Below are 16,975 nucleotides of genomic sequence, written 5' to 3'. Positions count from 1 at the left end.
CTTGTTTGGGCACTTTTCAGTGGTCAGGACATTTTCGAAATGTATTCATCCTTTCGTTAGGTTTTTCTTTCTGTGCATTAACAGTTGGGTTTGATTACATCAGTGCATACATTCATTGAGTAGAATAGCAAGTGGCATTGCTAGCACATTTAAAAAGTGTATTATTATTGCTAAACAAGTATGATTGAATTTCTATAAGTTAAATGTTAGCACTACAGTACTCTGAAGATTGTTTGGGTAGGTGAGGAGGGACCAGATTGCAAAGTATCTTGAAAGTTACATAGGAATTTAGAATAAAGAGCAATTGTAGTTTTTATAAAGAAAGTGGAATGATCAAAATAGTGGTTTAATAGGTTTATATATGTGAGGCATTAACCTAGATCAGAATAGAGGAGGACAGAAGTTGAGTTAAAAACCCACTTATAATAATCCAAGCGTGAAATGAAGTGCTAAACAAAAGGAATATTGTTTATTTTCTCCACATTCATTAACAACTTATGTGAGAATGAAAAAGTGCCAAAATTGGAAGAGATTTTAAAGAAACAGTTCATAATACCTTGTGAAAGAAGTAGGGACATTAACAAGGAAAACCTAGGAGAGAATGATCTTGAGATCAGATTTGGAAATGTTGAGTTGATGTCATGGTGTCTATTCATGTGAAATATCTTTTACCCTCTCTCTAAATCCTAGAGATGATAAGAAGGTCAGAAATGTAGATTTTGGAGTATTTAGTAAAGAAGGGAGACTTAAAGCAGGAAAAGTGATTGAACGTTTTAAGTTATTAAAGAAAAGGAGAGGGAACAATTGAGACAGGAAGTCCACTAGTGGTAATTTGGAGGGGAAAAAAATAGGTGTGGGCCGGGCGCGTTGGCTCACGCCTGTAATCCCAGCACTTTGGGAGGCCGAGGCAGGCGGATCATGAGGTCAGGAGTTCAAGACCATCCTGGCCAACATGGTGAAACCCTGTCTCTACTAAAAATACAAAAATTAGCCAGGCACTGTGGCACACACCTGTAGTCCCAGCTATTCAGGAGGCTGAGGCAGGAGAATCACTTGAACCCAAGAGGCGGAGGTTGCAGTAAGCCAAGATCGTGCCACTGCACTCTAGCCTGGGCGACAGAGCAAGACTCCATCTCAAAACAAAACAAAACAACAAAAAAATAGGTGTGGTTATTATATATAGTTTCATTGAAGAAGCCAAGAAAATAAACGGTGTCTGAGATTATGACCCATAAAGGGACACATTCTATCTCAACTATAGCTTTAATTTTTTTTTTTTCAAACAGGGTCTCACCCTGTTGTGCCCAGGCTGGAATGCAGTGGCGAGATCATAGCTTACTGCAGCCTCAAACTCTTGGGCTCAAGGGAGCCTTCTGTCTCAGCTTCCCCAGTAGTTGGAACTACAGGCATGTGTTACCACACCTGACTAATTTTTTACTTTTTTTGTGGAGATAATGTCTCGCTGTGTTGCTCATGCTGGTCTTGAATTCCTGGCCTCAAGTAATCCTTCCACATCAGCCTCCTGAATAGCTGGAATTATAGATGTGAGCCACTGCACTCAACCAGCTTTCATCTTTTTTCCCCCACTGACTTCTTATTTTAAGGCAGGGAAAATTGCTTGAACCCGGGAGGTGGAAGTTGCAGTGAGCCAAGATCACACCACTGCACTCCAGCCTGGGCAAGACAGCAAGACTCTGTCTAGGAAAAAATAAATAAATATAAAATAAAAAAATAAAAATCCCTTACTGCTGACCACCTTGGACCTACCATCAGACTGTAATTCACATTGACATGAATAGGAAGTGAGAAAGTCAAAGCACCAAGCGTTCTTTCAAGCAATTTGGCTGAAGGGAAATCCTTGTTGCTTAAACTTCCACTTTCTAGTCAGACCAATATGAGTTGCAGAGAAATGTATACTTTGAAAGACAATGCAATTTTCTCACTTAATGTTATGAATATTTTTACGTATCAGTAATATGCATCTATATTTTATTCCCTCCAAGTCTTCATTTCGAAATATTTCAAACCTCCAGAAAAGTTACATACATAATATGAGGAATGCCAGTATATTGTTCACCTAGATTCGGCAAACATCTTACCATATTGCCTTTTTTTCTACGTATAATATATATAGGTGCATATATGTACATTTTTTTCCTGAATCATTTGAGAGTTACTTGTAGACATTATGTCAACTTATCCTAAAATACATCAGCAAGTATCTCTTAAAAACAAGTATACTCTCCTACATAACCACAATTATCAAAAACACAAGAAGTTTAACATTGATAGAATCCTATTATTGAATATGCAGTTTATATTTACATTTCTCCAATTATCTCAGCTGTCCTTTTTAATTTCTTTTATTTTTTTCTAAGTCAGTTCCAGCCAGGAATCACACATTGCATTGAGAGTCATATAATTTTAATGTTCTTTCATTTAGAACAGTTATGCTGCTTTTTTTTTTTTTTTTTTTTTTTTTTTTTGAGGTGGAGTCTCGCTCTGTCTCCCAGGCTAGAGTGCAGTGGCCTGATCTCGGCTTGCTAAAACCTCCGCCTCCCGGTTCAAGCAATTCTCCTGCCTCCGCCTCCCAAGTAGCTGGGACTACAGGTGTCCGCCACCACTCCCGGCTAATTTTTGTATTTTTAGTAGAGATGGGGTTTCACCATATTGGCCAGGCTGGTCTCGAACTCCTGGCCTTGTGATCCGCCCACCTCGGCCTCCCGAAGTGCTGGGATTACAGGTGTGAGCCACTGCGCCCGGCCTGCCTTTTTTTTTTCTTTTTGGCTATTAATGACATTGATGTTTTTCAAGAGTTCAGGCCAGTTGTTTTGTCCTTCAGTTTGGATTTGCCCGGTATGTTTATATGATTAGCTTCAGGTTAAGTTTTTTTTTTTTTTTTTTTGAGATGGAATCTCGCTCTGTCACCCAGGCTGGATTGCAGTGACACGATCTTGGCTCACTGCAGCCTCTGCCTCTTGAGTTCAAGTGATTCTCCTGCCTCAGCCTTCCGAGTAGCTGGAATTACAGGCATGCACCACCACATCCGGCTAATTTTCTGTATTTTCAGTAGAGACAGGGTTTCACCATGTTGGCCAGGCTGGTGTTGAACTCCAGACCTCAAGTGATCTGCCCACCTTGGCCTCCCGAAGTGCTGGGATTACAGGCGTGAGCCACCACGCCCAGCCAGGTTAAGTATTTTTGACAAGAACATTATATAGGGAATGTGCCTGTTCAGTATATGCTCTCCAGAGACATGTGATGTCAGTTACAAAATTTGATGTGGTTAGAATTGGTGATTTGGTCATTTGGTTATGATGATATCTACCAGATTTGCTCACTATAAATGTACCTTTTCTTCTTTGTAATTAATAAATGATCCTTGGAGTGATATTTTAAAACTGTGTTCCCCAACAGTCTTTATTCAATATTTTAGCTTCCACTAATGATTTTTGCTTGAATCAGCTATTATGCTTATTATAAGATGGTGATTTTTTTTTTTTTTTTTTGAGGTGGACTCTCGCTCTATGCCCAGGCTGGAGTGCAGTGGCACAATCTCGGCTCACTGAAACCTCCACCTCCCAGGTTCAAGCGATTCTCCTGCCTCAGCCTCCCTAGTAGCTGAGACTACAGGGCGTACCACCACGCCCAGCTAATTTTTGTATTTTCAATAGAGACGAGGTTTCACCATGTTAGCCAGGATGGTCTCGATCTCCTGACCTCGTGATCCGCCCGCCTCGGCCTCTCAAAGTGCTGAGATTACAGGCATGAGCCACTGTGCCTGGCCAAGATGGTGATTTTTAAATTTGTTATTCCCTGTACGTCTGTCAGTATTCTTCTATAAAGAAGAACTTTCCTCTCCACTTCATTTTTTATTTTTATATTTTAATTTTCTCCCTTTTTAGTGCTAATATGGACTCCAACATGGATTTCTATCTGTTCTTGTCCTCATTCATTTTGATGTTCAGAATATCTCAAACCTAGTCAGGTTAGAGCTCTCTCAAGATGGCTCCTGCTTATAACCAGCATGTCCTCATCTGTTCAGCAGATGTATATTTTATGGCGCAACAAAGTGGTTTTCTTCTTTCTTTTTTACTTTTGTTTTTTAATTGTGATAAAGCATACACAACAGAATGTATTATTTTACAGTTTTAAGTTTACAATTTTGGTTTGCTTTTTTTTTTTTTTTGAGATAGAGTTTTGTCACCCAGGCTGGAGTGCAGTGGTGCGACCTTGGCTCACTGCAACCTCCACCTCCTGGGTTAAGCGCTGATTCTCCTGCCTCAGCCTCTTGAGTAACTGGGATTACAGGTGCCCGCCAGCACACCCAGCTCATTTTTGTATTTTTAGTTGAGACAGAGTTTCACTATGTTGGCCAGGCTGGTCTTGAACTCCTGACCTCAGCTGATCTGCCTGCCTTGAACACCTAAAGTGTTGGGATTACAGGCATGAACCATCACACCTGGCCTTGGTTTGCCATTTATTTATTTATTTATTTATTTTGAGACAGAGTCTCTGTCACCCAGGCTGGAGTGCAGTGGCGCAATCTTGGCTCATTGCAACTTCCGCTTCCTGGGTTCAAGTGATTCTTCTGCCTCAGCCTCCTGAGTAGCTGGGACTACAGGTGTGTGCCACCACGCCTGGCTAATTTTTGTATTTTTAGTAGAGATGGGGTTTCACCATATTGGCCAGGCTGGCCTCGAACTCCTGACCTCGTGATCCATCTGCCTTTGCCTCCCAAAGTGCTGGGATTACAGGCATGAGCCACGGTGCCTGACCAGTTTGCCTTTTAAAATGTGGTCTTCCCTGGTTTATCCCTGGCCTACTTCTCTCATTGCTTTGATAGCTTGTCCAGAAATAATAGACTCTATTCTTAAGTTTTGGGTTTTTATTTATCAACTGTATGCTAATGACTCCCTTGTGTCTTTTTGGGACTCTAGAACTATATTACCAGTAGCCTACTAAATTCTCCAGTTATTTGTCTTATGTTTCATAGGCATCTTTTTTATATTCTGTCTCTCATTTAAAAAAATGAAAGAAAACCTACCCCAAACCTATATTTTTTATTTTGCTTGGATGCCTTAGGAGTCCCCATCCATTTATCCTAACTTCTAACATGTAATTTGTCACTAGGTCCTATCAGTCCTTTCATATCATTCCTACTGCCATGCGTCATCTCTCTATAGAAGTTTTATAGGAGGTTTTTGGCTTTAGTTCATTGTCTTTCTAGCTTAACTCTTGTCAGAGTAGTCTTTCCTCCTTATTTCTCATTTCATTTTTTTTTTTCCTAGCAAATAAGATAATTTACTACAAGTCCAAGAAGCAGTTCTTGATTTTAGGCAAAGCCTTGTATAAGACACCAAAGAATGACTTTGCTTTTCTTTACCCCTATCTTTGGTGTACTTTCCTCTGTGTTAGCTTCATTTTCATTTATGCTTTCTCTGAGTGGGCGCAACAATGGCCATTGATAGTTTCAGGCTTACATTTTTTTCAAAGTAAATGATTCCAAGGAAAATCCTTCATCCTTCTAAAATCCTTCATCATCATAAAATATAAATGTGATTATCTCTCTGTTTTTCTTAATTCTATTCAGTGGTTCCTCACCCCCTTCGGGATAAAGTTCTTATTTGGCAAGCAAGAATTCATGAATTCTTGATTTGGCTTTTACATATTTTCATTGTCCTGTTGCTCTTGCTTTAAAATTTATATCTATACATACCAAGTTGCATGTGCTGTTTCCTCTGCCTGCAGTGGCTTTTCACATTGTTTACTTGCCAAACTCGTTATCTTTTAGCTAAATAAACCCCAGTTCAGATATTACTCTTCCAGGAAATTTTTATTTGATAAATTTTATGCTCAATCCCAGAAAAATTACTCTCCTATTCTACCTTTGTACCACATATGTATGTTTGTTTTTGACTTATACTAAATTGTAATCTGTTTACAATTTTTTTTTTTTTTTTTTGAGATGGAGTTTTTGCCCTGTCACCCAGGTTGGAGTGTAATGGTGTGATCTCGGCTCACTGCAACCTCCGCCTTCTGGGTTCAAGCAGTTCTCCTGCCTCAGCCTCCCTAGTAGCTGGGACTACAGGCACCTGGCACCATGCCCAGCTAATTTTTATATCTTTAATAGAGATGAGGTTTCACTATGTTGGCCAGGCTGCTCTGGAACTCTTGACTTCAGGTAATCCACCTGCCTCAGCCTCGCAAAGTGCTGGGATTACAGGTGTGAACCACTGTGCCCAGCCTACAAATTTTCTTTATATCCATTAGATCATTAAATCTTTTGTCCCTTTTTGAACAAGGCAAGGTATAAATTTATTAAAAATAACAGTAACAAAAAAAAATATTAGGCTTTGGTTGTGCATCCAGTTGTGGTAGACTGGCTAATTCAGATCAACCCTATTGCTGAGAACAGCTGAAAAAGTAGGTTTAAAAAATCTGTGTGAAGGCACAGTAGAGGGCCAAGACAGTAAAACATCATGTGGTCAAAATCTGGAAAGAGAGTCAGAACCCAGCAGCCGTGGACCCCGTGCAGCCGCCAGCCCCGGGCCTGTTCCGAGACTTCGGGGAACCTGGCCCAAGCTCCGGGAACGGCGGCAGGTACCGCGGCCCCGCGCAGCCCCTGGTGGCAGCGCAGGGCAGCCCAGCAGAAGTTCCACCTCGTGCCAAGCGTCAACAACATGAGTGACAGCCAGGAGCTGCAGTGGATGGTACAGCCTCATTTCCTGGGGCCCAGCAGTTACCCCAGGCCTCTAAACTACACCCACAACCCCAGCCAGGAGTCATCCGGGCCCCAGGGCCGCCTCCAGGGGTACGTCCAAGGCCTTGTGAACAGATCAACCTGGAGGAAGAGGAGCGCCGCCGAGTAAGGCGGGAGCGGAACCAGCTGGCTGCGGCCAAGCGCAGGAACCGGAGGAAGGAACTGACCGACTTCCTGCAGGTGGAGACTGACAAACTGGAAGATGAGAAATCCGCGCTCCCGAGAGAGAGTGAGGAGCTGCAGAAGCAGAAGGAACGCCTGGAGCTGGTGCTGGAAGCCCACTGACTCATCTGCAAAATCCCCGAAGGAGCCAAGGAGGGGGACACAGGCGGTACCAGCAGCACCAGCAGCCCGCCAGCCCCCTGCCGCCCTGTACCTTGTATCTCCCTTTCCCCAGGGCCTGTACTTGAACCTGAGGCACTGCACACCCGCACGCTTATGACCACACCCTCCCTAACTCCTTTCACCCCCAACCTGGTCTTCACCTATGCCAGCACTCCTGAGCCCTGTGCCTCAGCTCGTGGCAAAGGAGTAGCAGCAGCAGCGGAGACCCACCCTCTGACCCCCTTGGCTCTCCATCTGTTCTCGCTTTGTGAGGCACCCGAGCCTTACTCGCTGCAGGTGCCACCCTAAGCAACGTCTCCTCCCCTTCCCGCACCGGTCCAGCTGACCTGGACAGTATCCCACACCCAACTCCAGCAGCTTCTTCTCCATCCCTCTAATGAGACTGACCCTATTGTGCTTCACAGTAGAGCCAGGTTGGGGCCACCAAAGCTGCCCACTGTTTCTCAAGAGCTGGCCTCTCGGCCGGGCGCGGTGGCTCAAGCCTGTAATCCCAGCACTTTGGGAGGCCGAGACGGGCGGATCATGAGGTCGGGAGATCGAGACCATCCTGGCTAACACGGTGAAACCCCGTTTCTACTAAAAAAATACAAAAAACTAGCCGGGCGTGGTGGCGGGCGCCTGTAGTCCCAGCTACTCGGGAGGCTGAGGCAGGAGAATGGCGTGAACCCGGGAGGCGGAGCTTGCAGTGAGCTGAGATCCGGCCACTGCACTCCAGCCTGGGCGACAGAGCGAGACTCCGTCTCAAAAAAAAAAAAAAAAGAAAAGAGCTGGCCTCTCTAGCACAATTTGCACTAAATCAGAGACAAAATGTTTCCCATTTGTGCCGGAGGAATCCTGGCAGCCTAGAGACTTTGTAGATCCTTAGAGGTCCTCTGGAGCCCTAACCCCTTCCAGATCACTGCCACACTCTCCATTACCCTCTTCCTGTGATCCACCCAACCCTACCCCCTGACAGAAGGTGCCACTTTACCCACCTAGAGCACTAACTCTCCAGCCCCACTGCCAGCAGCAGCAGCAGGTGATTCGACCAGGCCATTTTGCCGCCCCCTCCTGAACCGCACAGCTCAGGAGGCGCCCATGGTTTCTGTGATGAGCTGATCTGCGGATCTCAGCTTTGAGAAACCTTCAGCTCCAGGGAATCCAAGCCTCCATAGTGAGGGCAGCTGCTGTTTATTTTCCTAAAGAGAGTATTTTTATACAAACCTACCAAAATGGAATAAAAGGCTTGAAGCTTAAAATAAAAAAAGGTCTGGAAAGAGAAGGAAACCTAGAGAAATAAGGCTGACATTTGGGTCTTCATTTCCCTCAGACGCATCTGCCAGTTCCATCCTAGGCCTCAAACTTTTAGTAATAATGTCTGGTCATCAAAAAATAATCAGGAATATCAGAAGACAATATGATATGATAGAAAAAAACAAACAACAGGAAATAGAAACAGACCCCTAGTGATCCAGAAAATAGAGTTATCAAGCAGACTTTATTTTTAGTAAGTTAAAAAATAAAAGATAAGATGGAGAATTTCAGTATAGAGCCAGAAACTTTAAAAAATAATCAAGTGGAAATTTTAGAACTGCAAAATATGATAAGTGCAATGGGTAGGCTTAATAGTAGATCGGGACAGTGAAAAGATAATTATTAAACTAGAAGATGGATCGAAAGAAAAATCCAGAGTGAAGCATTGAGCAAAAAGATGGAAAATACAGAAAAGGGTGTAAGAGACATAGTCCAACACATATCTTTGAATCTTCCAAAGGGGGAGGAGAGAGAATAAAGCATAAGTAATATTTGAAGAGATTATGGGTAAGAATTTTCCAAAACTGATGAAAGACACCAAAGGACAGATTCTAGTCCTAAAAACTTCAAAGAAGATAAATACAAAGAAAACCTCATCGAGACCATCCATATAAAACAACTGAAAACAAATAAAAGCTGGATAAAAAGGACAGATTACTTTACAAGCATTAATAGTAAGACTTACAGCTAACTTCTCAGTAGAAATAATGGAGGTGAGGGAACAGAGGGATGATGTAGTTACAGTGCCTGTAAGGGAAAATAGTGTTCAAGAATAAAGGTAAACAAATAATTGAATTGTACGCTTAAATAGGTGAATTTATGAGGTGTAAAATAAAGCTCTAAATAAACCTGTATAAAAATGAAGGTAAAATAGAGATATTATCAGAGACATGAAAACTATGAAAATTTATTTTCAGCAGATCTGCTTTAAAGAAAATACTAAAGGGAATTTTTCAGGCAGAGGAAAATGATTCCAGAAAGAAGCTTGGAGATGCAGGAAGAAATGAAGAGCAAAGGGAAGGGTAAATATGTGTGTATATTTAGATAAATATTAGCAATAAACACAACAAAGCTGGTGTAACTCTATTTACTGTACCAGGCAAAGTAGGTTTTTAAGGCAAAACTTATTCAAGATACAAAGATGGATGTTTTATAATCATGACAAGTTTCATTGCCTCAGAAGATATGATAGTTCTAAATTTGTGTGCCTCTAATAATGTAGCTTCAAAATACATAAAATTTACAGGCAAATAGGTGCATTCATAATCATAGTGGGAGATTTTATAAAGAAAGGTGTAAGATGGAGCAATCAGAACCAAAAAATCAGTAAGGTTATAGAAAATGTGGATGCAGTTTAGAAAAGTCAATTCCAATTGGATTATAGTTCTGAATGTGAAACACAAAATAATAAAACTTATAGAAATAATAACTCAGTAATATTTGATTGGGGAAGATTTATTGAACAGGAAACACAGTGAAGGAAGTGATTGATAAATTGTACTACATTAAAGGATTCTTTTCATCAAGATACTATAAGAGAATAAAAAGGCAAGTTAAAAAGTGTCAAAAGGTATTTACAACATTTTATAAAGAACTCTTACAAATCAATAAGAGAAAGACAACCCTATAGAAAAATGAGCAATAGTATTGAATAGTCACCTCAACAAAGGAAGCTATCCAAATCAGCAAATATACTCAAGGTTTTCAGCCTCATTAGTAATCAGAGAGATGCAAATTAAAGCTACAGTGAGATAACACGTATACCTACCAGGATGACTACATTAAAAACTTTTTCTGAATTTTTATTTTGAGATATTTATAGATTCACAGGAAGTTGCAAAAATTGTACACAGAGGTACTGTATACCCTCACTTCCCTTCAAATATCACATCTTGTATAACTATAGATACATCTTATATAACTATAGCACAATGCTGGGCAAGGTGGCTCATGCCTGTAATTCCAGCTGTTCTGGAGGCTGAGGCAGTTGGATTGCTTGAGGCCAGGAGTTCGAGACCAGTGTGGGCAACATAGTGAGACTCCATCTCTTAAAAAAAAAATTAAAAAAAAAAAAAAGCCTGTCATGGTGGCATGCACCTGTAGTGCCAGCTACAGGTTGAGGCAGAAAGATCAACTGGGCGCAGGAGTTCAAGGCTACAGTGAGCTGTGGTCGTACCACTGTGTTCCAGTCTGGGCAACAGAGCAAGACCCTGTCTCTAGGGAGGGGAAAAAAAGGAAATACATTGTATAATATTAAAACCAGAAAATAGACATTTCTTATCACAAATGTATGTGTATAGTTTTGTGCCATTTTATCACCTGTAGATTCGTATAACTACCAGCACAGTCAAGACACTGAACTGTATTATTACCACAAAATTCTCCCTGTGCTCTCTAAAGTTTAGAGTCTTTAGAGTCTCACTCACCTGCCTCACCTCCACTATCCCTAACCCCTGGCAACCATGAATCTGTTCTTCATCTCTATAATTTTGTCATTTTGAGAATGTTACATGATGGAATCACACATTTCTTAGAACAGTTTTATATTCATTGCAAAATTGAGCAGAAGATAGATCTTCCATAGATCTTCTTCCCCCACACAAGCATAGCCTCCAGTATTGTCAACCTCCCCTACCACAGTGGTACATTTGTTGCAATTGATGAACCTACCTAGATGCGTCATTCTCACTAAAAGTTTATAGTTTACATTAGGGTTCATTCTTGTTCAAATGGCTAAATTTTGAGACTGAAAATAGCAAGCATTGGTGCAGAAGTAGATCAACAGGAACTTTAATATACTGCTAATGGGGAAATAAATAGGTACAGCCACTGTGAAAAACTGGCATTTTCTACTAAGGCTAAATAAAAACCTGCTCAATTCAGCAATTCCACTCCTAAGTAAATATCCAACAAAAATTTGTGTTACTGTTCACCAAAAGAAGTTTTTGTAAAAACATATTTATAGGAATTCATTTGTAATAGCTGTAATCTGAGAAAGGACCCAAATGCTCATCAATAGCAGAATGGATTTCTTTAAAAATTGCAGTGTATTCATATGGTAGAATAGAGTAAGGGTAGACAGACATTTTCTGTACAGAGCTGTATAGTAAATACCTTAGACTTTGTGGGTCATACGTTGTCAGTGGTCATACGTTATCCACCTAACTCTGCAGTTGTAGCAATGAAGTAGTCATAGGCAATATGTAAACAAATGGGTGTGGTTATGTTCTAAAACAGCCATTTATAAAAACAGACTTTAGCCTTTGGGCCTGTAGTTTGCTGACCTCTGCTGTAGAGCCACAAACTGTGATTACACGCATGTACATGGATCAATCTCCTAAACATAATTTTGCATGAAAGAAACCATACGGTATAATTCAATTTTTATAAAGTTCAGTAACATGCAAAACACCTATTGTATTGAAGTCAGTGTATGAGCTATCTGGGGGGAGAAAGAGGAGATCCTGACCAGAAGGGACATGAAAAGGAAGCTTCTAGGGTGCTAGTAATTGCTTTACCTGAATGGTGATTACTTAAGTCTGTTTACCTTTGATTATTCATTGAGATGTATACTTATGATTTGTACACTTCTCATGTATGTGTGTGTGTGTGTAATACATTAATGAATTAGTTAAAAATAAAAACTAAACTAAAACATATACAACTTGTGTTTCCATCAGGGTAGAATTGTGTTATTTATCTCTGGCATGTAGTAAACATACAATAATTATTTACAGAATTGGGAGTTGCTAATAGCAAGCTCTGTAGCAAGATAAGGGACAAGAGGAGTGAGCAATGATTCTGATTTAGCCTGAAGAGCTTATTGAAAACTTTTGAGGAAGAAATGTTGATAAATATACATTTTGACATAAAGATACTTTAGTGATAAAAAGATCATAATCTAAAAGGCTAACACTGGGATTTAATAAATGGTTTGAGCTGACAAGTGACTTCATCTTTGAAGACAGAAGGAAAAGATTCTTTTGTTATTAAGAGCAAGCTACTACTTATAATGATATTTAATTTGCTTCCTATTTTAAATTTGCTTCAATCTGACAAATTCTTTGTTATGTTTTTTACTTGCTTAAACCCTCTTTGGATGTTGCCCTGTAAAGATTCATGTACCCATTAGTACCGTGTGGCATAGATGTGATATAGGGTTTTATTGGGAAAAACTTAGAAGAAATAGTAGAGTGTAAGCAGTCCCTCAAACTCCTTTTTTCTCTTACAGTTTAGGCCAGACATAGAGGGTCTTTATGCACCTGTGGCAAAGTGAACTTCCAGTAGGGAATGACCTCTACCCTCTGTAACGCTCCACACATTTGTAGGGCAGGGATGGAAACACCTAAGTGACTATGTAATAATAGTTACAAAGGGGAAGCCTCCAGAACCCCAGAGTCAGAGCGGGGTCTATTCTTCCTTTGAGCTAACAACAGAGTCAGAGAGGGGTCTATTCTTCCTTTGAGCTAACAACTCAAACCTACTGAGTCTCTTCACTGCAGCTATCCAGGGCCATTCAGATTTATCTTTATCACATGCATCCATTATTATAAAACAAAGTGAAATCTTCTTGACCCAGTATTAAAGGTCTTCTAGTAGCTTTCTCCGACTTCCGCATCAGGCCTCTTTGCCACTGGTTCTACACAGATATTCTCATTCACGTAATTACTTTCTAATAAACACATTGCTTTTTCTAAGCGTCTTATCTTTGCTCACATTACCTATTTAGAATGCTTCTCCCTTTCTCTAAATTCTCATCCTTCAAGAGCTGCTTTTGTCCCATCTCTTCTGTGATGGCTTCCTGATGATCTTAATTTTTATACCAATATCACTTTTCACGCACTGCCTAATATTATTCATTTTTATGTGTTCATTTCTTCCTTTTCATCTAACATATAAATTCCTTAATGGTAGGGAACCTGTATTAGATTACTTTGTAAATTCTGTAATACCTGGTAGTCTTGTATGTACATGCTCAACAAATAATTAATGATTAGTTTGTGTGCTCATGTTTTTTAATTACAAAATCATCATAATATTTTAGGGTTTTATATGCTTCTTAGATTCTGAATGTTGTTATTAAGTTTAATGCTAGATTCTTTATTAGAACATCTTTTCCACTCCATTGTGGTTAATCCCTGTTTTAGAAGTTCATTTTTTTGAGGTTGGTATCAATTATTGTCTGTTGGTTACTCTGTTAGCCAGTTTAGTAATTAGATTCCTCCATTCTACTTCAGCAAGAAGTTGAGAACTTTAAGAAGCTAAATCTCATTAGTAAAGAGCAGTTTGAAAACCTAACACCTGAACTTCCTTTTGAGCCAAACCAAGAAGTTCCTGTAGCACCTTCACAGTCCAGGCAAGGTATGTAAATCTGCTTTTGTGTAAGTGTCTGAATAGTATTAAAGCAGTTCTGAATTGTTTTTAAAAATTACTCCTTTTTTTTTTCTTTGTGGAAAATCATTAGGTAAATGGTAAAATGCTAGAATTTTAAAACTCAACTTTTATCCTTTTGTGAACTTCTATGATCACACCAGGTTATGCTCAAAGCCAGAGGCTTACTTAGAAGTAGGCAGAATTTGTTGGTTCTTTATGTATCTGATGTGATTTTAAGATTGCTGGGAATGTTTCTCTTCCAAAAATAAAATTTTTCACTGACTCACTGATCCTAAGAATGCAATAGAGTCATTCTTTTGTTTTAAAGTCTTAGCTGTGTGTGACAGTGTAAATAAATACATTGGGAGATCCATAAATTGAATCTGACATTTCAGACAAGTATAACTGATTTCGTTATAGTCTTTTCCCGAAGGTGGTTAAAAAAAAAGATTTATAAAAAGTCACACATGGCCGGGCGCAGTGGCTCAAGCCTGTAATCCCAGCACTTTGGGAGGCCGAGAGGGCTGGATCACGAGGTCAGGAGATCGAGACCATCCTGGCTAACACGCTGAAACCCCGTCTCTACTAAAAATACAAAAACAAAAAACAAACAAACAAAAAAAACACTAGCCGGGCGAGGTGGCAGCGCCTGTAGTCCCAGGCGCTGGGGAGGCTGAGGCAGGAGAATGGCGTGAACCCGGGAGGCGGAGCTTGCAGTGAGCGGAGATCCGGCCACTGCACTCCAGCCTGGGCGACAGCGAGACTCCGTCTCAAAAAAAAAAAAAGAAAAAAAAAAGTCACACATATACAAAGATAGAGTGAATTTTATAATAAAACTCCCATTTTCCTGTTATACTTAATCACTCATACCCAATTTTGTTTTGTCTTGACTCCAGTCACTCCTATACCTCCCTCTGGATTATTTTGAAACAAATTCTCAATCATATGATTCATATTTTTTTATCCCTAAATATTTCTGTATGTGTCTTTAAAAAGATAAGGGCTGTATCTTTTAACACATAAATTAGCAGGACATTATTTCTAAAATTAACAGTAATTCCTTAATGTGAAATACCTAGTTAGTGTTCAAATTTCCTCATTCATCACTTTTTTTTTTCCAGTTTCTTCAAATAGATTGCAATAGATTGATATGTCTTTTTTAGTCTACAGGTTTCTACTGTTTTTTGCCTTATAATTTATTGGTCCTTGCAATTTGGTATTTAAGAAACTGGGTTGTTTGTCCTGTAGAATTTCTCACATTCTGAATTTTGCTGATTATATCCCCATGGTTTCATTTAACCTGTTTTCTAGTCCTGAGTTATCTATGACTGTTAGTTCAGCATAGAGGCTTGATTAGATTAAGACTCAAATCTCTGTAAGCATATGTCATATGTAGTATTGAATACTATTAGGAGATACATAATGCTGTATTGTCTCTTTTTGTAATGTTAGCGGTCATTGATGATCAGTGAGTGAAGCTTTTATTTTACTAGGGGTTGCAAAATAGTGATGATTCTATTTTTAATCATTACATCTTACCTTAATAGGTAGAATGCTTTTATAAAGAGAACTTTCCTCAGAATATTTATTTATTCTGAGGTAGAGTTCTTACAGGAAACTGAGTCAGTGCTGAATTATTTCCTTTTGTTTACTAGTTTCAAAGTACTAGCTGGTTCCTTAACATTCTTTGCTGGTGACTAATGAAGTTTTTGTTTGTTTGTTTTTAAATGATCACTGTGAACTCATAAATACATGAGATGGGTTTCACTCTATTATAGTTATTATTATTATTGATACCTGTGCCAGTTATCAGTTTATTGACTGTTAGCTCTAAAGCCACCTTTCATTTTCTTGCTCAGTAATAATGGAGTTGGACTGTTAACTTTAATGTTTCCCACCCCACACAAGGTTGAGCCCCCACACAAGGCTGAGCTTTGTCAGTACCAGACCTGCTGCTGAGTTGGTCCTTGTTTCTAGGCTTTTTGAATAGAAAGAGCTAGGAAATTTTTTAAAGAGAAAAATATATTATGTATTCATGTTGATATTTTCTGTCTAAATTTAAGATTATAGGTTTTAATTTTAACTTCTTTGATTTTGTAGTTGTATTGCTTTTTATTTACATATAAAAAATCTTTCTTCCTAACCACAGTAACATAATTATTTATTTGCTAATCCTATGATATAATAGTTCCAGAATAACAATAACATTAAATAACAATATTATAAATACTGAAAGGTAACTTCTTTTAGAGTTCTTTAAACTTTAAACTTTTAAAAACTTCATACTTTAAAGCTTTCTTTAAGGTTCTTTGTGTGTCCCACTAGGGATGTTCAGTTAAATTGCTGGATTTTTTGTCTTGTTAAATTTGAATACTTTAAAATTGAGAATGTATGTTCCTTTGCACATCATAGAAAGCATACAAATAGCAAATAAGGAGATAAATTTGGCATTGCATGACATTAACAAAGAATTAATATCATATAAATCTAAAACCTTAAAAATTAATGTGAAAAATGGCAAACATTAACAGAAAAAGTAGTAAATGAAACATGAACATCAGTTTCATATTTGGGAAGACCAAATGGCCAATAAATATGAAAAGCTGCTATTTTTATTGAGGTTTTCCAATTAAAACCATAGTGATACACCATATTATAACCTAGCAGTTTCATTTCAAGAGATACTGTGGCAGGCCGTTGTGACTCATGCCTAAAATCCCAACACTTTGGGAGGCCAAGGCAGGAGGATCACTTGAGCCCAGGAGTTTGAGAACAGCCTGGGCATACTGTTGCAGATGTTTACCAAGAGAATATTTGCAGTATCATTGTTCATAATAGAAAAAAGCAATTGAAAACTAAAAAATGCACAGTTATAGTAGAATGTATTATAAGATGTGGTATATTCATACATAGGAAAAATAGGCAGCAGTGGAAAATGAAAGAACTAACGTTATACGTGACGAAATGTGTTAATCTAAAAATATAGGAAAAAATAACAAAAATAAAAAATAAAAAAATAGGATGTATAAAATAAGCTAGAACAAAGAAGTTCATTCAATGTAATGCTATTACATAAAGTATAAAATTCATGGATATATGCATAGCACATAGGAGCCATGAATATAAGCAAGGAGAATTATTAATATAAAAATTTAATATATTAATTTACTCCTGAGGGTGGGGGAATCCCATCTGGAAGGT

The 16,975-nt window shown here is 39.0% G+C and overlaps 1 protein-coding gene and 1 pseudogene across 9 annotated transcripts in view; both read left to right on the top strand.

Annotated features, from left to right (window-relative positions):
- The window catches only part of LARP1B (La ribonucleoprotein 1B), a 156,399-nt gene that overhangs the window by 88,160 nt on the left and 51,264 nt on the right, over positions 1-16,975 (top strand). For 7 of the 9 annotated variants that reach the window (XR_002522199.2, XM_009207547.4, XM_009207548.4 and 4 more), the window contains one exon: positions 13,639-13,762. The exons of the other annotated variants lie outside the window; for them this stretch is intronic. Coding sequence is in view for 6 of the 7 variants with exons in the window: in XM_009207547.4 (XP_009205811.3) it covers positions 13,639-13,762 (124 nt within the window). In the remaining variant the exon portion in view is untranslated. The remainder of the gene's footprint in view (positions 1-13,638; positions 13,763-16,975) is intronic. 9 annotated transcript variants of the gene reach the window in all.
- LOC110743251 lies at positions 5,458-7,658 on the top strand (annotated as a pseudogene).

This window comes from Papio anubis, chromosome 3 (genome assembly GCF_008728515.1).
Source record: "Papio anubis isolate 15944 chromosome 3, Panubis1.0, whole genome shotgun sequence".
In the NCBI taxonomy this organism is placed as follows: Eukaryota; Metazoa; Chordata; class Mammalia; order Primates; family Cercopithecidae; genus Papio; species Papio anubis.
Note: the sequence above shows the minus strand (reverse complement) of the source record. Positions and strands in the feature narration are given on the sequence as shown.